Below are 25,002 nucleotides of genomic sequence, written 5' to 3' on the forward strand. Positions count from 1 at the left end.
AGATTACAGGCGTGAGCCACTGCGCCAGGCCCCAAAGTTTACTTTATATTGCTTAGCAAGCTTGCCCAACCCACAGCCCACAGGCTGCATGTGGCCCAGGACAGCATTGAATGTGGCCCAACATAGATAAGTAAACTTTCTTAAAATATTGTGAGATTTTCAGGGGCTGGGCGCAGTGGCTCACGCCTGTAATCCCAGCACTTTGAGAGGCTGAGGCAGGTAGATCACGAGGTCAGGAGTTAGAGACCAACCTGGCCAACATGGTGAAACCCCATCTCTACTAAAAATACAAAAATTAGTTGGGCGTGGTTGCGGGCACCTGTAATCCCAGCTACTCGGGAGGCTGAGGCAAGAGAACCGCTTAAAACAGGAAGGCAGAGGTTGCAGTGAGCCGAGATTACTCTACTGCACTCCAGCCTGGGCAACAGAGTGAGACTCAGTCTCAAAAAAAAAAAAAAAAAAAAAAAAAGTGAGATTTTCTTTGCAATTTTTTTTAAGCTCATTAGCTATCACTGGTGTTAGCATATTTTACATGTGGCCCAAGACAATTCTTCTTCCAATGTGGCCCAAAAAAAAACAAAAGATTAGACACTTCTGGCTTATGGTTTCTTACAACATGTTTATTGTATTTTTAAGATGGGGTTTCACCATGATGGCCAGGCTGGACTTGAACTCCTGACCTCAGGTGATCTACCCACCTCGGCCTCCCAAAGTGCTAGGATTACAGGCATGAGCCACCACGCCCGGCTGCTGTATTTTTTTTTTTTAATAAAAGTATTTAAAGTATTGGCCTTTGAGGGAGTGAGATGCATCACCGCTATATTCCAACTGAGCCATGAATCATGTAACTTCATGTTTTCAACATTTACTGGTTTGTTTTTATGAGGCACTGAAGAATCAGTTCTTTCTGCAGAGGTTCAAGAAAAGGGCCTTTGGAGGCCCATCTCAGAAAAAAACAGAGAGAGAGAGACAGAGAGAGAGAGAGAGAGAGAGAGAGACAGAGAGAGAGAGAGAGAGAGAGAGAGAGAGGAGACAACTACCATCTTGCAAAGCCCAGGTAACCCTCAGAACCCTAAGAGACACTAAAATGATTGTTGAGGGTTTAAAAGCCATTACACCTTGGGGTAGTTTATTACACAGCATTAGGTGACTGAAGCATGACTCACTGATACACACAATCAGAATTTGATATTTACAAGATTAACTTTAAAAAGTAACATGAGCCGGGCGCGGTGGCTCAAGCCTGTAATCCCAGCACTTTGGGAGGCCAAGGCGGGTGGATCACGAGGTCGATAGATCGAGACCATCCTGGTCAACATGGTGAAACCCCGTCTCTACTAAAAGTGCAAAAAATTAGCTGGGCATGGTGGCACGTGCCTGTAATCCCAGCTACTCGGGAGGCTGAGGCAGGAGAATTGCCTGAGCCCAGGAGGCGGAGGTTGCGGTGAGCCGAGATCGTGCCATTGCACTCCAGCCTGGGTAACAAGGGCGAAACTCCGTCTCAAAAAAAAAAAAAAAAAAAAAAAAAGTAACATGAGGTAGGATCCTGAAATCATGACTGATGATGCAGGCCCAACTTTTTCTAAGTTCCCAGGCTGGGAGAGAAAACAGAATGAGGGGGTGCAGGCTTTGGAAGGGAAGCATCCCTGGATATCCCCCGTCTCTGCCACTGAGCTGCTAGGGTTACAGAACTTCTCTGAGCTAGTTTCCCCATCTACAAAATAAAGAAAACAATAACTACTTTTGGGAGTGGTTTTGAGAATAAATTAACATATGTTCAGCACATGGCACTTTGGAGTTCAAAGTTTTTTGTTTGTTTGTTTTCTTCAGACAGGGTCTCCAAACTCGGCTGCCCAGGCTGGAATGCAGAGGCATGATCAAGGCTCACGGTGGCCTTGACTTCCCAGGCTCAAGAGATCCTCCCTTCTCAATTTCCTGAGTACCTGCAACTACAGGCGTGCGCCCCATGCCCAGCTACTTGTGTGTGTATGTGTGTTTGTGTGTGCGCGTGTGTGTGTGTGTGTGCAAACACAGACAAGAGTCTCACTATGTTGCCCTGGTTGGTCTCAAGCTCCTGGGCTCAAATGATCCTCCCACCATGGGCTCTCAAAATGCTGGGATTATTTATGGGTGTCAGCCACTGCATCCAGCCAACTCAATGTCAGTGAACCTTGAGAAAACAGGCCTCGTCAGAACAACTTTTTTTTGAGACAGAGTTTCGCTCTTGTTACCCAATCGTGCAATGGCGCGATCTCGGCTCACCGCAACCTCCGCCTCCTGGGTTCAAGCGATTCTCCTGCCTCAGCCTCCTGAGTAGCTGGGATTACAGGCACGCGCCACCATGCCCAGCTAATTTTTTTTTGTATTTTTAGTAGAGACGGGGTTTCACCATGTTGACCAGGATGGTCTCGATCTCTCAACCTCGTGATCCACCCGCCTCGGCCTCCCAAAGTGCTGGGATTACAGGCTTGAGCCACCGCGCCCGGCCCCAGAACTTCTAGAATCCCAAGAACGCTCCTCCCTGACCGTACTTCAAGGTGCCCCTCCGGTCTCCTCATGCCTGTGGGAAGCTCAGCTCCGGCAGAGATGCCCTTCTTCAAGAACAGAGGCAGGGCTCCCACCTGGTGTGCAGCTCCGCGCTCCCGCCTGCGGGGCAGCGGCCATACCTGCCGTGTGGAAGGGTCCCTGTAGCGTCTGCACCAGGGCTTGGATTTCAGGCACGTTCTCCAGCAGGGCTTGTCCAGTGAAGAGGGGGTTGATTTTGGCAGCTTTATGACCATGCTCGCGATATACTGTCACCAACCTGGCCAGACCATGATCAACTAAATCAGGGGAAAATTCAAAAATACGGTTTAGGAGATGACTGCAAATCACAAAAATCAGCTTTTCAAAGAAGCTTTTACAGCCCTAGGCACCTTCTTATTTATTTATTTATTTATTTATTTATTTATTTATTTATTTTAGAGACAGGGTCTTGCTCTGTCACGATCTCGGCTAACTGCAACCTCTGCCTACCAGATTCAAGCGATTCTTCTGCCTCAGCCTCCTGAGTAGCTGGGACTATAGGCGTGCACCACCACATCTGGCTAATTTTTTTTTTTTTTTTTTTTTTGGTAGAGATGGACTTTTACCATGTTGCCCAGGCTCATCTTGAACCCCTGAGCTCAAGCGATTCACTTACCTTGGCCTCCCAAAGAAGGCCAAGAAAAACATTTTTACAATTTGTGCTTTTATTTTCAGAACCCAAAGACAATTGTTAGCATATTTTGAATTGGTTTTTTTTTTTGTTGTTTTTTTTTTTCAGAGACGGAGTCTTGCTCTGTTGCCCAGGCTGGATGCAGTGGCGCAATCTCGGCTTACGGCAACCTCCGCCTTCTGGGTTCAAACAATTCTCTGCCTCGACTCCTGAGTAGCTGGGATTACAGGTGTGTGCCACCATGCCTGGCTAATTTTTGCGGGGGTTTTTTGTTGTTGTTTTGTTTTTGTTTTTCTGAGATGGAGTCTTGCTCTATCGCCAGGCTGGAGTGCAGTGGCACAATCTTGGCTCATTGCAACCTCTGCTTCTCAGGTTCAAGCAACTCTTCTGGCTCAGTCTCCTGAGTAGCTGGGATTACAGGCCCATGACACCACACCTGGATAATTTTTGTATTTTTAGTAGAGACTGGGTTTTACCATATTGTCCGGGCTGGTCTCAAACTCCTGACCTCAGGTGATCCGCTCGCCTTGGCCTCCCAAAGTGCTGGGATTACAGGGGTGAGCCACAGCACCTGGCCAACTGATTCTATTTCTAACTACTCACTGCTAACGATACTCTAGAACACTGACACAGGAGTTGGCACAAAAGAACCTTGCTTGTCCCGAAAGAACATGAGGCATGTAGCAGTTTGGCACCAGCAGAGAAAGTCTTCTCCCACATCAGGAACTTCCTCCATCACCCTGGTAACCCATGCTCCCGCAGACCGCCATTTCTTTGGGAGTTTCTTCTTCCACCAACCCTATTTCCAACCCCTTCCTTCTCTGCCTCCAGCCCTTTCACCGAGACCTCTGGCACTAGGCTTCATCAAGAACAAACCTCCCTGAACATTCCTCACACTCTAGGCTTCATCAGAACTTGGCTGTGCCCAGAGAGCACAAGTACAAGGTGAAGCTACACAGTGACCCTCACCTGCGCCCTCCAATCTTGAAGACAAAGGCAGGTCTTCCTCATTCTTCACTGACATCTCCCTATCGTCAGTTCTCTCTTTATAAAACCCCTGTCCACTGACGGACAAGCAATGGCACTAACTCACCTCCAGTTGCTGAGAGCCATTAAAAAATAATATTGGCCGGGCGCGGTGGCTCAAGCCTGTAATCCAAGCACTTTGGGAGGCCAAGGCGGGTGGATCACGAGGTCAAGAGATCCAGACCATCCAGGTCAACATGGTGAAACCCTGTCTCTACTAAAAATACAAAAAATTAGCTGGACATGGTGGTGCATGCCTGTAATCTCAGCTACTCAGGAGGCTGAGGCAGGAGAATTGCCTGAACCCAGGAGACGGAGGTTGCGGTGAGCCGAGATCGCGCCATTGCACTCCAGCCTGGGTAACAAGAGCGAAACTCCGTCTCAAAAAAAAAAAAAAAATAATAATAATAATAATAATATTGTAGGCCAGGCACAGTGGCTCACGCCTGTAATCCCAGCACTTTGGGAGGCTAAGGCAGGGGGATAACGAGGTCAGGAGTTCGAGACCAGCCTGGCCAACATAGTGAAACCCCATCTCTACTAAAATTAGTAGCTGAGAATGGTGGCATGTGCCTGTAGTCACAGCTACTCGGGAGGCTGAGACAGGAGAATCACTTGAACCCGGAAGGAGGAGGTTGCAGTGAGCCAAGATCTAGCCACTGCACTTCAACTTGGGTGACAGAGTGAGACTTCATCTCAAAAATAATACTAATAATAATATTGCAGAAGAATGATTAATGAAAAAGCATCAAGACTTAAGGAATGGCTGGGTGCAGTGGCTCATGCCTACAATCCCAGCACTTTGGGAGGCTGAGGCGGGCGGATCATCTGAGGTCAGAGTTTGAGACCAACCTGGCCCACAGGGTGAAACCCTGTCTCTCTTAAAAATAAGAAAATTAGGCCGGGCGCGGTGGCTCAAGCCTGTAATCCCAGCACTTTGGGAGGCCGAGGCGGGTGGATCACGAGGTCAAGAGATCGAGACCATCCTGGTCAACATGGTGAAACCCCGTCTCTACTAAAAATACTAAAAAAATTAGCTGGGCATGGTGGCGTGTGCCTGTAATCCCAGCAACTCAGGAGGCTGAGGCAGGAGAATTGCCTGAACCCAGGAGGCGGAGGTTGCGGTGAGCCGAGATCGTGCCATTGCACTCCAGCCTGGGCAACAAGAGCGAAACTCCGTCTCAAAAAAAAAAAAAAAAAAAAAAAAAAAAAAAAAAAAAAAAAAAAAAAAGAAAATTAGCCAGGCGTGGTGGCAGGCGCTTGTAATCCCAGCTATTCGGGAGACTGAGCCAGAAGAATCGCTTGAATCCAGGAGGTGGAGTTTGCAGTGAGCTGAGATCGTACCACTGAACTCCAGCCTGGGCCACAGAGAGAGACTGTCTCAAAAAACAGGTAAACAAACAAAATTAGCTGGGTATGGTGGCATATGCTTGCAGTCCCAGCTAGTTGGGAGGCTAAGCAGGAGGATCACCTGAGCCCAGGAGGTCAAGGCTAGAGTAAGCTATGATCATGTCACCGCACTCCAGCCTGGGCAAGAGAGCGAGACCCTGTCTCAAGAAAAAAATTAAAAATATTTAGCTTTGTTGGGTCTGGGTTTGTACTCTAGAATTAGCTATATTTTCTTTTTTTTTTTTTTTTTTTTTTTTTTTGAGACGGAGTTTTACTCTTGTTACCCAGGCTGGAGTGCAATGGCGCGATCTTGGCTCACCGCAACCTCCGCCTCCTGGGTTCAGGCAATTCTCCTGCCTCAGCCTCCTGAGTAGCTGGGATTACAGGCATGCGCCACCATGCCCAGCTAATTTTTTTTTTTGTATTTTTAGTAGAGACGGGGTTTCACCATGTTGACCAGGTTGGTCTCGATCTCTCGACCTTGTGATCCACCCGCCTCGTCCTCCCAAAGTGCTGGGATTACAGGCTTGAGCCACCGCGCCCGGCATAGAATTAGCTATATTTTCAAAAATCTCTCATGCATTCAGGTTTTCCTCAAATGTTTTTTCTATGACTCCAGCAAAGGCTCCTGTCATTCTCAATACGCAACATCTCTACAACCTCACTTCAGCTACCAAAGTCAGTAACGAAGGAAGTAAGCACTGACCTGGAAACCCATGGCTAGCATCTCCCGAGGGTCTCCAAATTCTGTCATTTTTCATAATAGAGGGCTCATATCCTCTGTGATAAAATGTACACCCGTGAATCACCACGGCGTACATTTTAAACCCACCTCCATTTTAAATTGGCATTGTTGATAAATTCAAGTTTCCGTGGAAACTGAGGTTGACAGAGGTAAAGTACAAGCTGTTACAAAGAGCTAGTTACAAAGAACACTTATCATGGGTCAAATTTTAACTGGTGAAACCACTGCCATCCAAAAGGTTACTAGAGGCAAATTCAATATCTATTTAATTAATTATTTATTTTTACTTATTTATTTATTTATTTATTGAGACAGAGTCTTGCTCTATCACCCAGGCTGGAGTGCAGTGGCACGATCTCACCTCACTGCAACCTTGGCCTCCTGGGTTCAAGTGATTCTCCTGCCTCAGCCTCCCGAGTAGCTTGGACCACAGGCACCAGCCACCACGTCTGGTTAATTTTTATATTTTTAGTAGAGACGGGGTTTCGCCATGTTAGCCAAGCTGGTATCCAACTCCTGATCCAGATGATCCTCCCGCCTTGGCCTCCCAAAGTGCTGGGATTACAGGCATGAGCCACCGTGTCTGGCCTACTTGTTTTTTGAGATAGTCTTGCTCTGTTGCCCAGGCTGGAGTGCAATGGCATGATCTCAGCTCACTGCAACCTCTGCCTCCCAGGTTCAAGCAATTCTCATGTCTCAACCTCCTAAGTTTAGTAGCTGGGATGTACAGATGTGCACCACCACACTCGGCTAATTTCTGTATTTTTTTAGTAGAGATGGGGTTTCACCATGTAAGGCCAGGCTGGTCCTTAACTCCTGGCCTCAAGAGATCCTCATCTCAGCTTCCCAAAGTGCTGGGATTATAGGCATGAGCCACCAAGCCCAGCCTCATATCTGTGTAAAGCCTTAATAAGGCCGCGCATGGTATCTCACACCTATAGTACTTCAGGAGCCTGAGTCGGACGGATTGCCTGAGCTCAGAAATTCAAGACCAGACTAGGCAACACTGTGAAACCCTGTCTCTACTAAAATACAAAAAAAAAAAAAAAGGAGCTGGGTGTGCGGCGTGGGCCTCTAGTCCCAGGTACTTGGAAGGCTGAGGTAGGAGAATCACTTGAACCCGGGAGGTGAAGGTTACAGCGAGCCAAGATCGTGCCACAGCACTCCAGCCTGGGTGACCAGCCTGGGTGACAGTGAGATTCCATCTCCAAAAAACAACAAAAAAAAAAAGCCTTAATAAAAGGGAAGTCTTAGTGAATGATGTGGTCCTCTTATGTAAACACGTATTTTAGTCAAGATAAATATATGATGAAAGAAGGCCGGCAAAGGACAGAGAGTAGCAGGAAGGTCTATAACATTGACTGTATCTCCTCCCACTTCACTGTTGGTCACCTCTGATGTGGGAGACTTCATGAGTCCATTTCCAGTAGGATTTGTCCTTTGACTTAATGTGCCAATACCAAAGAAGTGATGTATGTGATCCATGGCACCAACATTCCTCTCAACCAAGAGGCTACTTTTTAGGGTAACTGGCAGATATCACAGAAAAGACTAAATTGTTCAAATTCTCAACCTCCTGGTCTAATGCCTAGAACTGACCATATGCCAGTCTCAATTGTTACCATCAGCCAAAAAGAAGTTATTCTAAAACAGTAAGAGCTGGGCTCAGTGGCTAATGCCTTTGATCTCAACACTTTGAGAGGCTGAGATGGGAGCACCACTTGAGTCCAGAAGTTTGAGACCAGCCTAGGCAACATAGTGAGACTCCATCTCTACAAAAAACTTTTTAAAAATGAGCCATGCAGCCAGGCACAGTGGCTCACATCTGTAATCCCAGCACTTTGAGAGGCCAAGATAGGCAGATCACCTGAGGTCAAGAGTTCGAGGCCATCCGGAGGGAGGCTGAAGCAGGAGAATCGCTTGAACCCAGGGGGCAGAGGTTGCAATGAGCCAAGATTGCGCCATTGCACTCCAGCCTGGGCAACAAGAGGAAAACTCCATCTCAAAAAAAAAAAAAAAATTAGCCATGCATGGTGGTATACCACACACCTGTAGTCCCAGCTATCTGGGAAGCTGAGGTCACTTGAGCCCAGAAGCTGAGGCTGCAGTGAGCTGTGATTGCACTACTGCACTCCAGACTAGATGACATAGCAAGACCTCATCTCAAAAAATAAAAATAGACCAGGCACAGTGGCTTATGTCTGTAATCCTAGCACGATGGGAGGCCAAGGTGGGCAGATCCCAAGGTCAGGAGTTTGAGACCAGCCTGGCCAACATGGTGAAACCCCGTCTCTACTAAAAATACAAAAATTAGCCTGGTGTGTGGCATGTGCCTATAGTCCCTGCTATTCAGGAGGCTGAGCACAAGAATCACTTGAACCTAGGAGGTGGAGGTTGCAGTGAGCTGAGATCATGCCACTGCACTCCAGTCTGGGCAAGAGAGTGAGACTCTGTCTCAAAAAAAAAAAAAAAAAAAAAAAAGCAGGGGGTACTCTCTGTGGCCCTGGTAACGTTGAACAAGTAGAAGCGATTGAAGAAGTAGTTCTGAAGAGGTTGTCTTAGTACTCTCAACCTCTCTTCACCATTTAGGAGCATTCTCTATTAGACAATGAGCCAGCTCAGCCTTAGTGATCGGATGAAAGGTGTGGGCTTCTCACCCAAGCCTATTGTTTCAGATGGTCTCAAGGTAAACTCCATTATGTTTAGACAGTTGAATGGTAAAGCACAGAAGCAGCAAATAAAAGACCAGCATTTTCAGGCTTCAAAATTATGTCAAGATGAGATATTTGACTGTGGCAACCTGCTTATAGAATCACCAGAAACAGGGCCAGGCACGGTGGCTCATGCCGTAATCCCAGCACTTTGGGAGGCCGAGGTGGGCAGATCATCTGAGGTCATGAGTTCGAGACCAGCCTGGCCAACATGGTGAAACCCTGTCTCTACTAATAATACAAAAATTAGCAGGGCATGGTGGCAGGTGCCTGTAATCCCAGCTACTTTGGAGGCTGAGGTGGGACAATCACTTGAACCGGGAAGACAGAGGTTGCAGTGAGCCAAGATTGTGCTCTGCACTCCAGCCTGGGCAACAGAGCCAGACTCCGTCTTAGGAGGGAAAAAAGAGAGAGAGGTAAGGTTTATTTTAAATGCCCTCCAAAGTGAAGAGCAAAATATTGAAGTTCCAGTGTGTGATTCATGCAAGATCCAAAGGTCAGGTGCCCAGAAGATAAAGGGGATCTTCAACGTTCATCTAATAAACAGGTCAAAGATGCCAAATGATTTTCCTCTAATAAGCAATCTGTATTTATCTTCTACTCCATGAGGATGAATAATGATACAATAATTTCAGAGCATAAAGCAAGTACTCAAAATTAGTCTTGCAAATGAGTAGGCAACATAAGTTCCAAAAACCGATAATCATGACTGTTAATTCACGAAAACCATCAGCACATATCAAGGTGTCAATAGAGCGGCTAAAAGAAAAAGAATGCTCAGCAGCACCCAGTTCCAAATTCAGCAAACGGTTAAACTCTGAAATTAAAGTACCAGACTAGCTACAAGGAGACAATGATAATAAATAGCATGCTGTCTTCCCAGACTGGAACTAACTGCCCACTTCTCCCAGGCAGCACAGTCTTGGAACCCCCCCCCCCATCTGCTCACATAAAAGCCTCAGAGATGGTCCTGGAAATGTATCGTTGGGAGACCTTAAAACTTGACTTCTTGGGCCGGGCGCGGTGGCTCAAGCCTGTAACCCCAGCACTTTGGGAGGCCGAGGCGGGTGGATCAAGAGGTTGAGAGATCGAGACCATCCTGGTCAACATGGTGAAACCCCATCTCTACTAAAAATACAAAAAAACTAGCTGGGCGTGGTGGCGCGTGCCTGTAATCCCAGCTACTTAGGAGGCTGAGGCAGGAGAATTGCCTGAGCCCAGGAGGCGGAGGTTGCGGTGAGCCAAGATCGCGCCATTGCACTCCAGCCTGGGTAACAAGAGCGAAACTCCGTCTCAAAAAAAAAAAAAAATAAATAAAATAAAATAAAAAATAAAACTTGACTTCTCCCACAGTCCCGCCTCATTAAAGAGTTGGTTTTCCAGGCTGGGTACAGTGGCTCAGCCTGTAATCCCAACACGTTGGGAGGCCAAGGCTGGAGAATCAGCTTGAGCTCAGGAGTTCAAGACCAGCCTGGGCAACATGGTGGGATCCCATCTCTAGTAAAAATGATTTAAAAAAAAAAAAAAGGCCGGGTGCGGTGGCTCATGCCTGTAATCCCAGCACTTTGAGAGGCCAGGGCGGGTGGATTGCCTAAGGTCAGAAGTTCAAGACCAGTCTGGCCAACATGGTGAAATCCCGTCTCTATTAAAAATACAAAAAATTAGCCTGGCATGGTGGCATGACAGAACGAGACTGTCTCAAAAAAGAAAAAAAAAAAAAAAAGAAAGCCAGGCATGGTCGTACCTCTGTGTCCCCAGCTACTCAGGAAGCTGAGGTGGGAGGGTCGCTTGAGCCCAGGAGTTCGAGGCTGCAGTGAGCTGCGGTCGCAGCCTTGCACCCAGCTTGAGGGACAGAGCGAGATCCTCTTAGGAAAACAATAAAAATAGAAAAATCGAGTGAGTCTCTCACACATTTCCAACAAAGGAAAGAAAAGCCTTTCCAAAACCAGGTCTGGACAGGCAAGATGGGGAGACCACCCAAGCGGGAACCTCCAGAATCCTCAGTGCAGAGGCTGGACGAGGGATGACCCCGACACTGAGCACCCACGCCCACCCTCTGCTCTCCTCGCCTCCCCCTCCTCCCTACCCGCAGCGCGTTCAGGCCGGCGGCCGGCTCCCCGACCCCGACACCCCACCGCAAGTCGGCCAGGGAGGTTTCGGCATCCCAGCCCCCGCTCCCACCGCCCGGGGCCCATCCCCGACCTGGGGGGCGCTCCAGGGCGCCCCGGGGCTCGCGGCTCTCGGGCTTCCTCGGCCGGTAGCCATAAACGCCCCGCTCGGTCTGGTAGCTGCGCCAGAGGAGAGGGGGAGCTCGGCCAAAGCCCCGTCGTGCTGCAGCCACAGTGGCCGAGGCCATGTCCACCGGGTCTCCTGGCCGGGACGCGGAGGCTGGAGGCCCAGAGGGTCCTACCCGGCCTTGGGAAATCCGGGACTCGCCACGAGAAGGCCGGAGCCCCGCCCCCAGACAACGCCCCCGCGCCTGATTGGCCGAGGGGCCGGACCCTCGAAGCCAATCCGAGGCAAGGGCACAAGCAGCGAACCACGCCCAGGATTGGGGCGGGACCCCAGAGCGGTGCGGGCGGCTGAGACCGCTGTGCTCCCGCGCAAAGGGGATGTAAGTGTCCCGCCGGGCGGGACCTGCTCCTGATACGAAACTGGATGTAGCTGAAGCGCCTACGGTCTCCCACCGGGACTGTTCAACTATCACGCCTCTGCCCAACCGCATAGACACAGACCGGGCCGCATGCGGCCCCCTGAGGCCATTTATCCGGCCCCCCGCCGCACTTCAGGAAGGGGCACCTCTTTCATTGGTGGTCAGTGAGAGGAGCACAGTATGTGACGTCCCTCCAACGGTCTGAGGGACAGTGAACTGGCCCCCTGTGTAAAAAGTTTGGGGACGCCTGGACCTAGACTGTGTCTGTTACAGAAAGGACATATTAGCCATCCACAGGGTGGATAGGAAGTGACTGGGACTGAGACCAAGGGACACAAAAAGGAAAGGTTATTTGGGGCAGCTAGAAAATCGATATCCCTATTTTTTTGTTTTCTTAAGAAATATTAAGAGAGGCCGGGCGCAGTGGCTCACGTCTGTAATCCCAGCACTTTGGGAGGCCGAGGCGGAAGTCAGGAGTTCGAGACTAGCCTGGCCAACATGGCAAAACCCTGTCTCTACTTAAAATATAAAAATTAGCCGGGTGTGGTGGCAGGTGCCTGTGGTCCCAGCTACTCAGGAGGCTGAGGCAGGAGAACTGCTGAAACCCGGGAGGTGGAGGTTGCACTGAGCCAAGACCATGCCACTGAACTCCAGCCTGGGCAACAAGAGCGAAACTCCGTCTCAGAAAACAAGAAACAAATAAAAAAGAAACAGTAAGAGAGAAGGAAGGAAATAGAGTAAAGGGCGCAGAGAAGAAAGTGATAGGAGTCCAAAGAAATTGGACATGAACTATTAAAGCAGCGTAGAGACTTTCAAGATTCTCAGGTGCACTGGCTCATGCCTGTAATCCCAATGCTTTGGGAGGCCCAGGTGGGCGGATCACCTGAGGTCAGGAGTTCCAGCCTGGCCAAAACGGTGAAAACCCATCTCTACAAAAAATACAAAATTAGCCAGGCATGGTGTCTCTTGCCTGTAATCACAGCTATTTGGGAGGCTGAGGCAGGAGAATCACTTGAACTCAGGAGGCAGAGGCTGCAGTGACCCACAACTGTCACTGCACTCCAGCCTGGGTGACAAAGTGAGACTGTGTCTCAAAAAAAAAAAAAAAAAAAAAAAGCAATATCCTGAGTTGAAGCCGGGCGCGGTGGCTCAAGCCTGTAATCCCAGCACTTTGGGAGGCCGAGGCGGGTGGATCACGAGGTCGAGAGATCGAGACCAACCCCGTCAACAGGGTGAAACCCCGTCTCTACTAAAAATACAAAAAATTAGACGGGCAGGGTGGCACGTGCCTGTAATCCCAGCTACTCAGGAGACTGAGGCAGGAGAATTGCCTGAACCCAGGAGGTGGAGGTTGCAGTGAGCCGAGATCGCGCCATTGCACTCCAGCCTGGGTAACAAGAGCAAAACTCCGTCTCAAAAAAAAAAAAAAAAAAAAAAAAAAAAAAAAAAAAAAATATCCTGAGTTGATCTGTCTCTGAGTTTCCCAAATGATTCTTTTCTGTGGCTTACCTTTAACTTTGCCAGTATGGTGGGGGAGAGAGACTGCATCCTTACCTGGTCAGCTATCCTTTGTTCTAATAAGCTATGCAGCTATACCCCAAACTCCTAGGAATATTATACATACAAGCCCAAGACATCCTTCTTCCTTACTCACTCAACCAGTATACTCATAAAGCACTCCGCCAGGTTACAAAGATTAATAAGGCGCAGTTTCTGCCCTTAGTCCCAGTCTAGGTGTATATAGAACTCAACACACAGCGTGACAGATTCTATGATGCAGGCATGTGTAGGTGCCTCTTGCAAGCACAGCTACCAAAGTTGGGGACCCCTTTGGTCCACACTTTGGCAGTCTCCTCATCTTGCTATTTTGGATCTGGTTTTGGAAGGGGTTGCTTTTTTTTTTTTTGAGGCTGAGTCTCACTCTGTCACCCACACTGGAGTGCAGTGGCGCAATCTCGGCTCACTGCAACCTCCATCTCCTGGGTTCAAGCAACTCCCCTGCCTCAGCCTCCCAAGTAGCTGGGATTATAGAAGTGCGCCACCACGTCCAGCTAATTTTTTTTTTTTTTTTTTTTTGAGACGGAGTTTCGCTCTTGTTACCCAGGCTGGAGTGCCATGGCACGATCTCCGCTCACCGCAACCTCCGCCTCCTGGGCTCAGGCAATTCTCCTGCCTCAGCCTCCTGAGTAGCTGGGATTACAGTCACGCGCCACCACGCCCAGCTAGTTTTTTGTATTTTTAGTAGAGACGGGGTTTCACCATGTTGACCAGGATGGTCTCGATCTCTTGACCTCGTGATCCACCCGCCTCGGCCTCCCGAAGTGCTGGGATTACAGGCTTGAGCCACCGCGCCCGGCCTAATTTTTTGTATTTTTGATAGAGATGGGGTTTCACCATGTTGGCCAGGCTGGTCTCCAACTTCTGATCTCAAGCGATCCACTCACCTTGGCCTCCCAAAATGCTGGGATCACAGGTGTGAGCCACCGCACCTGGTTGGGCTTGTTTTTATTCCTTGGTTGTGAACCTGTGGAAACCTAGCTCTTTGGACAGGTGGAGCTGTGGGAAAAGGAAATTTCTGAGATCTGAGTGTGTTACAGGAACCTCCAAGTGGAAGGGACATTAGAACAGAATCTTGACACATGAGGAGTTAGGCAGATGCACAAAGACAAGAGCACACCAGGAAGATGGCAGCAAAGAGCAGATATGGGATAACTGGATGATTCAAAGAGCTTTGAGCAGAAAGGAGCAAGTAATTACAGGATCAATGTCCCCGGAGCTGATCACAATGAAAAGATAAGTCTTAGTCAGGGGCATGGGCATTGTATATGGTATAAGAAGAGGAAAGGCGGCCGGGCACGGTGGCTCAAGCCTGTAATCCCAGCACTTTGGGAGGCCGAGGCAGGTGGATCACGAGGTCGAGAGATCGAGACCATCCTGGTCAACATGGTGAAACCCCGTCACTACTAAAAATACAAAAAACTAGCTGGGCGTGGTGGCGCGTGCCTGTAATCCCAGCTACTCAGGAGGCTGAGGCAGGAGAATTGCCTGAACCCAGGAGGCGGAGGTTGCGGTGAGCCGAGATCGCGCCATTGCACTCCAGCCTGGGTAACAAGAGCGAAACTCCGTCTCAAAAAAAAAAAAAAAAAAAAAAAGAGGAAAGGCAGGGAATCAGATACGTGCTCGGGATTTGATCATGGAAGGATATGGGAGTTCTTTCCCGCTTCTAATTTTGGTGAAAAAGCAAGATTAGCAGCTGAAAGAGGGAGTGAGGAGATATGGGAGGAGGTTTGCAAGGGAAGAAAAAATTGGGAGATGATGGGCTGGGAAAGTGGAAGTATTGGGAACAGTCACGTTTTGGGGGTTGCCAACAGCCCACTGAGGCTTCAGGACCAGTCAGAATGGTTGCGAGTTTTTCTCCAGATATATTCAGTTCCTTTTGCAGGTACAGAGCAGGAGTCAAATTTAACCAGTACGGGGTTTTGCTTAGCAGATGTGATAAAGACATTAGGCAAGGAATTATCACAACACTGAGCCCTAGAATCTATGCTGGAGAAGAGGACAAGCAGAAGGGAGGCTGACACTAAAACAGTGAGAGAGCCAGTGGATTGAGGGTAGCAAGAGGCAGAGAGTTGAAGTGAAGACACTAGTGTGAGCGAACTGGTGGTCAGATGGTCGGATGCTTGACACTGAGTTGTTTTTTTTTTTTTTTGAGACGGAGTTTCACTCTTGTTACCCAGGCTGGAGTGCAATGGCACAATCTCGGCTCACCGCAACCTCCGCCTCCTGGGTTCAGGCAATTCTCCTGCCTCAGCCTCCTGAGTAGCTGGGATTACAGGCACGCGCCACCATGCCCAGCTAATTTTTTGTATTTTTAGTAGAGATGGGGTTTCACCATATTGACCAGGATGGTCTCGATCTCTTGACCTCGTGATCCACCCGCCTCGGCCTCCCAAAGTGCTGGGATTACAGGCTTGAGCCACCATGCCCGGCAACACTGAGATTTTTTTTTTTTTTTTTTTTTGAGAAAGAGTCTTGCTCCATCGCCCAGGCTGGAGTGCAGTGGCATGATCTGGGGTCACTGCAACCTCTGCCTCACAGGTTCAAGCAATTCTCCTGCCCTGCCTCCCAAGTGGCTGGGATTACAGGCGCCTGCCACCATGCCCAGCTAATTTTCTTTTTTATTTTTTTTGTATTTTTAGTAGAGGTGGGGTTTTGCCATGTTGGACAGCCTGGTCTCAACTCCTGACCTCAGATGATCCATCTGCCTTGGCCTCCTAAAGTGCCGGGTTTACAGGCGTGAGCCATTGCACCAGCGAAACTGAGATTTGGTATGGAAGGTGGACATTGGCACTACAGGGATAGAAACCCCTTCTTGAGGCCTGTGAACCTCAGGTGAGAATCCTTATGTAGATTGGTAAGGTTCAAAATGTTTCTAAAAGTTGGATAGCACACTGTGTTGGTAAATGTATGGGCCATAGGTACTGTCATCCATTGTTGGTAAAAATGTAAAGTGGTACAAACTCTATAGAGGGCAGACTGTCAATATCTTACAAAATTAATAAAAATACATTGTTTGACCCAGCAGTTCCACCTTCAGGAATTCATACAAAGAGCAGACTGTCATGCACACATTCACACACAATTTTGTACATATTCATTGTAGCATTGTCTGTAATTGAAATAAAAGATTGTGAGCACCTAAATATCAAAAAATAGGAGATTAAATAAAAGTCCTCTGGCCGGGCGTGGTGGCTCAAGCCTGTAATCCCAGCACTTTGGGAGGCCGAGGCGGGTGGATCACACGGTCGAGAGATCGAGACCATCCTGGTCAACATGGTGAAACCCCGACTCTACTAAAAATACAACAAAGTAGCTGGGCATGGTGGCATATGGCTGTAATCCAAGCTACTCAGGAGGCTGAGGCAGGAGAATTGCCTGAACCCAGGAGGTGGAGGTTGCGGTGAGCCGAGATCGCACCATTGCACTCCAGCCTGGGTAACAAGAGCGAAACTCCGTCTCAAAAAAAAAAAAAGTCCTCTAAGACAGAATACTATAGAGTCGTAAAATAGACATAGCCGGGTACAATGGCTCACACCTATAATCCCAATACTTTGGGAGGTTGTGCTGGGAGAATCACTTGAGGCCAGGAGTTCGAGACTAGCCTGGGCAACATAGGGAGACCTCATCTCTACAGAAAATAAAAATAAATTAGCGGGGTATGGTGGTACACACCTGTAGATTCAGCTATTCAAGAGGCTGAGGTGGGAGGATCAGTTAAGCCCAGGAGGTCTGGGCTGCAGGGAGCCATGATCACACTACTGAACACCATCCTGGGAGATAGAGCAAGAACCTGTCTCAAAAAAAAAAAAAAAAAGGTCATATATATACACACAGAGAGAGAGAGAGAGAGAGACAAACACACACACACACACACCCCTTAGGAATTGTTCCAATCCAATAAATAATGAGCTGCTTCATTCTTTTTTTTTTTTTTTTTTTTTTTTTTTTGAGATAGGGTCTTGCTCTTTCTCTCAGGCTCCAGTGCAGTGGCATGATCACTGCAGCCTCAACCTCCTGGGTTCGATCGATCCTTCCACCTCAGCCGTCTGAGTAGCTGATACTAGAGGTGCGTGCCACCACACCAGGCTAGTTTTTATATTTTTTGTGGAGACCGGGTTTCACCATGTTGCCCATGGCTGGTCTTGAACTCCTGGGCTCAAGTCATCTGCCTGTCTCAGCCTCTCAAAGTGCTGGGATTACAGACATAAGCCACCAAGACTGGCTGAGAAACCTCTTACATGACTCCACTAGTACGTTAGAATAAAGCAAAACAGAATGAAACTTACTGCTGCTGGCACTGATTTTGCATAAATGCTGTTCCAGGAGCTATAGGAGCTATATCGCAAAACAATTAAGGTGGCCATACTTTTCAAGTGTTTAGACTTGCAAAGCTTAAACAAGTAAGACCCATCAGTTTCCACCGACATGCACTGTATCACAGTTTCATTTTACACTCCATTTAATTTGCTTGCTCTATTCAACAGAGAGATGGGTTTTTGGATCTGGGCGTTAGTGAAGAATGTCAAGATTTCAAAATCTGTCAAAATGGTCTTTCCCCATTACTTATAACCGAAGTCAAGGTCTTATATTAGTGCTATTACAAATAGTCTCTTTTCATCTTCTACTCCACAAAATTAAGTATTTGGAGATTGAATGTGATGAAGCACGGATGTTAAAACCATTTCTTCCTTCTAGGAAATGACTCCAGTGTTGTGGTCTTAGCGTACAATAAGCAATCAATACATCCCTGTCTGATGAATGCATTGGTAACAGGTGGGAAATCAGGGGTAAGACAAGAGGACTGCAGGACTAGAGATAAAAATAGAGAGAGAAGGCCGGGCGTGGTGGCTCAAGCCTGTAATCCCAGCACTTTGGGAGGCCGAGGCGGGTGGATCACGAGGTCAAGAGATCGAGACCATCCTGGTCAACATGGTGAAACCCTGTCTCTACTAAAAATACAAAAAAATTAGCTGGGCGCCGGGCGCGGTGGCTCAAGCCTGTAATCCCAGCACTTTGGGAGGCTGAGGCGGGTGGATCACGAGGTCGAGAGATCGAGACCAACCTGGTCAACATGGTGAAACCCCGTCTCTACTAAAAATACAAAAAATTAGCTGGGCATGGTGGCGCATGCCTGTAATCCCAGCTACTCAGGAGGCTGAGGCAGGAGAATTGCCTGAACCCAGGAGGCGGAGGTTGCGGTGAGCCGAGATCGCGCCATTGCACTCCAGCCTGGGTAACAAGAGCGAAACTCCGTCTCAAAAAAAAAAAAAAAAAAAAAAAAAAAAAAAAAAAAAAATTAGCTGGGCATGGTGGCGCGTGCCTGTAATCCCAGCTACTCGGGAGGCTGAGGCAGGAGAATCGCCTGAACCTGGGAGGCGGAGGTTGCGGTGAGCCGAGATCGCGCCATTGCACTCCAGCCTGGGTAACAAGAGTGAAACTCCGTCTCAAAAAAAAAAAAAAAAAAAAAAATAGAGAGAGAAAAGAGTCCATGCAGTGGCTCACACCTGTAATCGCAACACTTTGGGAGGCCAAGGTGGGAGGATCACTTGAGTCTAGGAGTTCAAGTGTACCCCCAGACAACATGGCGAAACCCTGTCCTACTAAAAATACAAAAAATTAGCTAAGTGTAGCGCTGTGCACCTGTAATCTCAGCTACTCAGCAGGCTGAGGCAGGAGAATCGCTTGAACCCAAGAGGTGGAGGTTGCAGAGAGCCGAGATTGCGCCACTGCACGCCAGCCTGGGCAACAAGAGTGAAATTCCATCTAAAAAAACGATAATAATGATTATCATGATACTAGTTATCTATTAGTGTTACTGGTGTGTAACAAATTACCCCATGACTTAGTGCCTTGAAATAACAACCATATGTTATCACACAGTTTCAGGTGAGCACGCCAGACAACTTAGTTTAGGGCCTCCAGCTCAAGGCCTCCCAGGAGGAGGCAGCTGTCTGCCGGTGAGACTGTGATTCCATCTGAAGGCTCAGCTGGGAGAGGATTGGCCTCCACATTCAGTCGCGTGGTTGTTGGCAGGCCTGAGCTCCTTATTGCTTGCTGGCCAGAAGCCTCCCTCCTCAGTTCTTCTGCACGTGGGCTTCTCCAAAGGACAGCTCACAACGTGAAAGCTTGCTTTCCTCGGAGAGGAGAGAGGAGAGAGAGAGAGAGACAGAGAGACAGAGAGAGAGAGAGAGCAAGGGGGGAGGGAGAGAGAGAGAGAGAGAGACCGAGTACAGTGGCTCATGCCTGTAATCCCAGCACTTTGGCAGGCTGAGGCAGGTGGATAACATGAGGTCAGGAGTTGGAGACCAGCCTGGCCAACATGGTGAAACCCTGTCTCTACTAAGCATACAAAATTAGTTGGGCATGGAGGCGTATGCCTATATTCCCAGCTACTCTGGAGGCTGAGGCAGGAGAATCGCTTGAACCCCGGAGACAGAGGTTGCAGTTAGCCGAGATCATGCCACTGTACTCCAGCCTGGGTGTCGGAGTGAGACTCCGTTTCAAAAAGAGAGCGAGCCAGCCCAAGATGAAGCCGCTAACATGCCTTCACCTCTGCAGCACCGTATTCACTAGAAATCAGTCACAAAATCTCTGCTTTCAAGAGGAAAAGAGTACACAGCAGGTGAAGACCAGGAGGCAGAGACCCTTGAGAGGCAACCCAGAGGCAGAGGCTGCCTACCACACTCCACAGCCATTTGTAGGAACGTGTGACTGAGGGGCGCACAGTCCTCATCCTGTCTCTCCTGTGCTCGCTTGTGTGACTCTCCCCTGGCTGCTGTCACACTCTGCCTTGATAGTCTTCTATTCTTTTATTGGCACTCTGACATGTTTGTTTGTTTGTTTTACAGACAAGTCCTCACTCTGGCACCCAGGCTGGAGTGCAGCGGCACCAACATAGCTCACTGCAGCCTTGACCTCCTGGGCTCAAGAGAGCCTGCTGACTCAGTTTCCCCCAAAGCTGGGACTATATGCCACCATACCCATAGTCCCAGTGAGTGAGCCAGTATGCTCGGCTAATTTTTAAACTTTTTTTTGTAGCAACAGGGGTCTTGCTAGGTTGCCCAGGCTGGTCTTGAACTCCTGGACTTCAAGTGATCCTCCTGCCTCCCTTTCCCACAGGGCTAAGATTACAGGCATGAGCTATGGCTCCCGCCAGACACCCTCATGCTGATGTGTTTCTCAGTTATTTTCCTGTTCCTGGTTTTCCATCCCTGTGCTCACTCTCTCAGCTAGTACACCTGTCTTAAATGAGACCCCCACTGCAGCCCTCTCAGCTGGGTTCTCAGACATCACTAATTAAATCACCCAAATTGCTCGCTCTCTTTTCTGAATTCCTCCAGCACATAGAGACAGTGCCATTCTGTTCACCATTTTTTTCTTCTACTTCTCCTGTCTCCCAAAAGATGACAAAATATTGGAGAGTGAGGATCATTGTTTTTATTTTTATTTATTTATTTATTTTTGAGACAGATTCTTGCTCTGTCATCCAGGCTAGAGTGCAATGGCACGATCTCTGCTCATGGCAACCTCTGCCTCCCACGTTCAGGCAATTCCCCTGACTCAGCCTCCAGAGTAGCTGGCAGGTGCCCACCACCATGCCCAGCTATTGTTTGTATTTTTAGTAGAGACAGTGTTTTGCCATGCTGGCCAGGCTGGTCTTGAACTCTTCATCTCAGGAGATCCTCCCAACTCGGCCTCCCAAAGTGCTGGGATTATAGGCGTGAGCCACCGTGTCCAGCCATTATTTATTTATTTAGAAACAAAGTCTTGCTCTGTTGCCCAGGGTAGAATGCAGTGGTATGATCTCGGCTCACTGCAAACTCTGCCTCCCAGGTTCAAACGATTCTCCTGCCTCAGCCTCCCAAGTAGCCGGGATTATAGGCATGCACCACCACCCCCAGCTAGTTTTTATACTTTTAGTAAAGACGGGGGTTAGCCATGTTGGCCAGACTGGTCTCGAACTCGTGACTTCAAGTGGAGAGTGAGGATCATGTTGTTAAGCATTCACTATGTCTTCGGTGCTCTGTGAGAGTCCTTCAATTCTAGCATTCTCTATCTCAGTGACTCGCATCCCTAGTGAACCTAGTAGTGCTGATCACAGAGTAGAAACAAACTTTACTTTATTGAAAATCAGTCTATCAACAGCAATGTAAGAGGGGGATGAAATATTAAAAAGGAAAGAAAAATATGAAAAATCAGTCTATCTTATCTTTGTCTGATGGGAAGGAAGCAGCAGCAGGCTTTATTTATTCAATTAACTCTTTTTTGAGACAGAGTCTTACTCTATTGCCTGGGCTGGAGTGCAGTGGTGTGATCACGGCTCACTGCAGTCTTGACCTGCTGAGCTTAAGATATCCTCCTGCCTCAGCCTCCTGAGTCACTCGGTCTACAGGTGCACCACCATACTGGGCTAATTTTTTGTTGTTGGTGTTGTTGTAGTGTCTGTTTGTTTGTTTTCTGAGATGGAGTTTCACTCTTGTTGCTAGGGCTAGAGTGCAATGGCATGATCTCGGCTCGCGGCAACCTCTGCCTTCCAGGTTAGAGAGAGTCTCCTGCCTCAGCCTCCGGAGTAGCTGGGATTACTGCCACATGCCAGCTAATTTTTTGTACTTTTAGCAGAGATGGGGTTTCTCCATGTTGGTCAGGCTGGTCTGGAACTCCCAACCTCAGGTGATCCACCCGCCTCAGCCTCCCAAAGTGTTGGGATTACAGGGGTGAGCCACTGCATCTGGCTGTTTTGGTTTTTTTGAGATGGAGTCCTACTCTGTAGCCCAGGCTGGAGTGCAGTGGCTTGATCTTGGCTCACTGCAACCTCGGCCTCCCAGGTTCAAGTGATTATCCTGCCTCAGCCTCCTGAGAAGCTGATATTACAGCCACCTGCCACCACACCCGGCTAATTTTTGTATTTTTTAGTATAGACCAGTTTTACCATGTTGGCCAGGCTGGTCTCAAATTCCTGACCTCACGTGATTCACCGGCCTCAGCCTCCCAAAGTGCTGGGATTACAGGCGTAAGCCACTTACCCAGTGGCTAATTAAAAAAAAAATTTTGTAGAGTTGGGTTCTTGCTATGTTGCCCAAGCTAATTAATATTTATCAAAAATGTTGTATATACCAGCACCATGCTAACTGCTTTGGGATTCAGCAAAGAAGAAGGCAAATGAGGTCCATTTTTAAGAACTTGCAGTCTGGTGGGTTAGACAGCAGTTAAATAATCATACAATGATTATAACTGCCTCAAAGGACAAGCTCAGGATGAAACCAGATAACTGGGGGACTCTTACCTAGTGTGGGAGATTACGTAAACTGAAACCCTAAAAACAAAGTAGGAGTTAGGCAAGCAAATAGAGGCAAACAGCTCAGAGGCAAGTTCAGGTTCTGACATGCTCCTTCTCCTATCCCAGTGCCTAACGAAGGAGGACGGAGAATTTTTTTTTTTTTTTTTGAGACAGAGTCTCACTCTGTCACCAGGCTAGAGTGCAGCGGCTCCATCTCAGCTCACTGCAACCTCCACCTCCCAGGTTCAAGTGATTCTCTGCCTCAGCCTCCTGAGTAGCTGAGAGTACAGGCATGTGCCACCATGCCCAGCTAATTTTTGTATTTTTACTAGAGATAGGGTTTCATCATGTTGGCCAGGATGGGCTTGATTTCCTGACCTCGTGATCTGCCTGTCTTGGCCTCCCAAAGTGCTGGGATTACTGGCTATGCATACGGCTTCCACGGAGAAACTTTAGGGATATATTATGGATATATTATTATGTCTGCAGTTCAATACCTTCCAGAAGAAACTAGAAACTTCCAGAATAAACTAGCTATTTATTACCCTTAGCAACTGACACAAGAAGTGAAGTAATTGCGAAGACTCCTTTGGTAATAACTTTTTTTTTTTCAGCAGTATTTCTCAGTGTGAACAATACTGTTCTAAATTACGAAGGCAATCACTTTCTTGTTGCTGTTGTTGAGCCTTTAGTCTCACTATGTCGCCCAGGCTGGAGTGCAATTGGCGCAATCTCCGTTCACTGCAACCCCTGCCTCCTGGGTTCAAGTCATTCTCCTGCCTCAGCTTCCTGAGTAGCTGGGACTACAGGTGCATGCCACCAAGCCCAGCTAATTTTTTTGTATTATTAGTAGAGATGGGGTTCTGCCATGTTGGCCAGGCTGCTTTCAACCTCCTGACATCAGGTGATCCACCTGCCTCGGCCTCCCACAGTGATGGGATTACAGGCATGAGCTGCCTCACCTGACCCAGGCAGCCACTTTTCACTTGGACTCTGAAATGCTTGGAAGCAGCCGGGCGTGTGGCTCATGCCTGTAATCTCAGCATTTTGGGAGGCCAAAGGGGCGGATCACCTGAAGTCAGGAGTTGGAGACCAGCCTGGCCAACATAGAAACCCCAAGTCTGCTAAAAATACAAAAATTAGCCAGGCATGGTGGCAGGCACCTGTAATCCCACCTCCCTGCCTCGGGAGGCTGAGGAAGGGGAATTGCCTGAACCCAGGAGGCAGAAGTTGCAGTGAGCCGAGATTTCACCACTACACTCCAGCATGGAAAGTGAGCCAAGATCATGCATGCCACTGCACTCTAGCCTCAGGGACAGACTGAGGCTCCATCCCAAAACTAAAGTACTAAGATTAGGAATGGTGAAGTCTAACCTGTTCATTTGTAAAATGAGGGCTGTGAGTCAGGAGAAGTCACAAATGACTTGCCCTAGTTTTGCTGGTTTGCACGTGCTCTGGATGGGCTCTAAGAGTAGACAAACGTCTTTCATTCACAGTTCAACCTTCTTTCCTTTGTATTATCATGGTTATAGATTTAGCAACACACTGTTGTGACCCAGGCAGGCCTTCTTGTTTTATTATATATATTGGTCTGTCTTGATAGAACTAGATTATAAAATCATGTCTTTTAAAATTCCATGTTCTGATTATGTTGTTAATGGGGATATCTGTATTGCCATGTATGTGGCACTCAGTTGTATAAGGTGGGTGAAACATCTTAGAACGGGAGGAAATCTTTTTTTTTTTAGGTGGAGTCTTGGTCTGTCGCCCAGGCTGGAGTGCAGTGACATAATCTCAGCTCACTGTAACCTCCACCTCCCAGGTTCAAGTGATTGTCCGACCTCAGCCTCCTGAGTAGCTGGGATTACAGGTGCACACCTCCATGCTTGGATAATTTTTGTATTTTTAGTAGAGATGGGGTTTCGCCATGTTGGTCAGGCTGGTCTTGAACTCATGACCTTGTGATCCACCGGCCTTGGCCTCCCAAAGTGCTGGGGTTATACGTGTGAGCCACCACACCTGGTGGAAGGAAATCTTACATAAGAGTGGGAACTTTGTCATCAGACAGCCCTGAGTTGACATTCTATTTAGTAGCTGTGTAATCCTGAGCATACTATTTAACTATGCTAAACCCAACTGGGCGTGGTGGCTCATCCCAGCACTTGGGAGGCTGAGGCTGGTGGATCACGAGGTCGGGAGATCAAGACCAACCTGACTGACATGATGAAACCCCATCTCTAGTAAAATACAAAAAATTAGCCAGATGTGGTGGCACATGCCTGCAGTCCCAGCTACTTGGGAGGCTGAGGCAGCGGAATCACTTGAACCTGGGAGGAGGAGGTTGCAGTGAGCAGAGATCGCGCCACTGCACTCCAGCCTGGCAACAGACTGAGAATCCATCTCAAAAAAAAAAAAAAAAAAAAAAAAAGAATAAAAAAACTATGC

At 48.2% G+C, this 25,002-nt stretch overlaps 1 protein-coding gene across 1 annotated transcript in view; it reads right to left on the reverse strand.

Annotated features, from left to right (window-relative positions):
• Window positions 1–11,502, reverse strand: part of DHTKD1 (dehydrogenase E1 and transketolase domain containing 1) — a 60,266-nt gene extending 48,764 nt beyond the window's left edge. The window contains exons 1-2 of the mRNA XM_003930616.4: window positions 11,270–11,502; window positions 2,667–2,822 (exon numbers count right to left, since the gene is read on the reverse strand). Of these exons, the coding sequence (XP_003930665.1) occupies window positions 2,667–2,822; window positions 11,270–11,423 (310 nt within the window). The 5' untranslated portion in view covers window positions 11,424–11,502. The remainder of the gene's footprint in view (window positions 1–2,666; window positions 2,823–11,269) is intronic.
• Window positions 11,503–25,002: the final 13,500 nt, after the last annotated feature.

Source organism: Saimiri boliviensis, chromosome 8 (genome assembly GCF_048565385.1).
Source record: "Saimiri boliviensis isolate mSaiBol1 chromosome 8, mSaiBol1.pri, whole genome shotgun sequence".
NCBI classification, from domain to species: Eukaryota; Metazoa; Chordata; class Mammalia; order Primates; family Cebidae; genus Saimiri; species Saimiri boliviensis.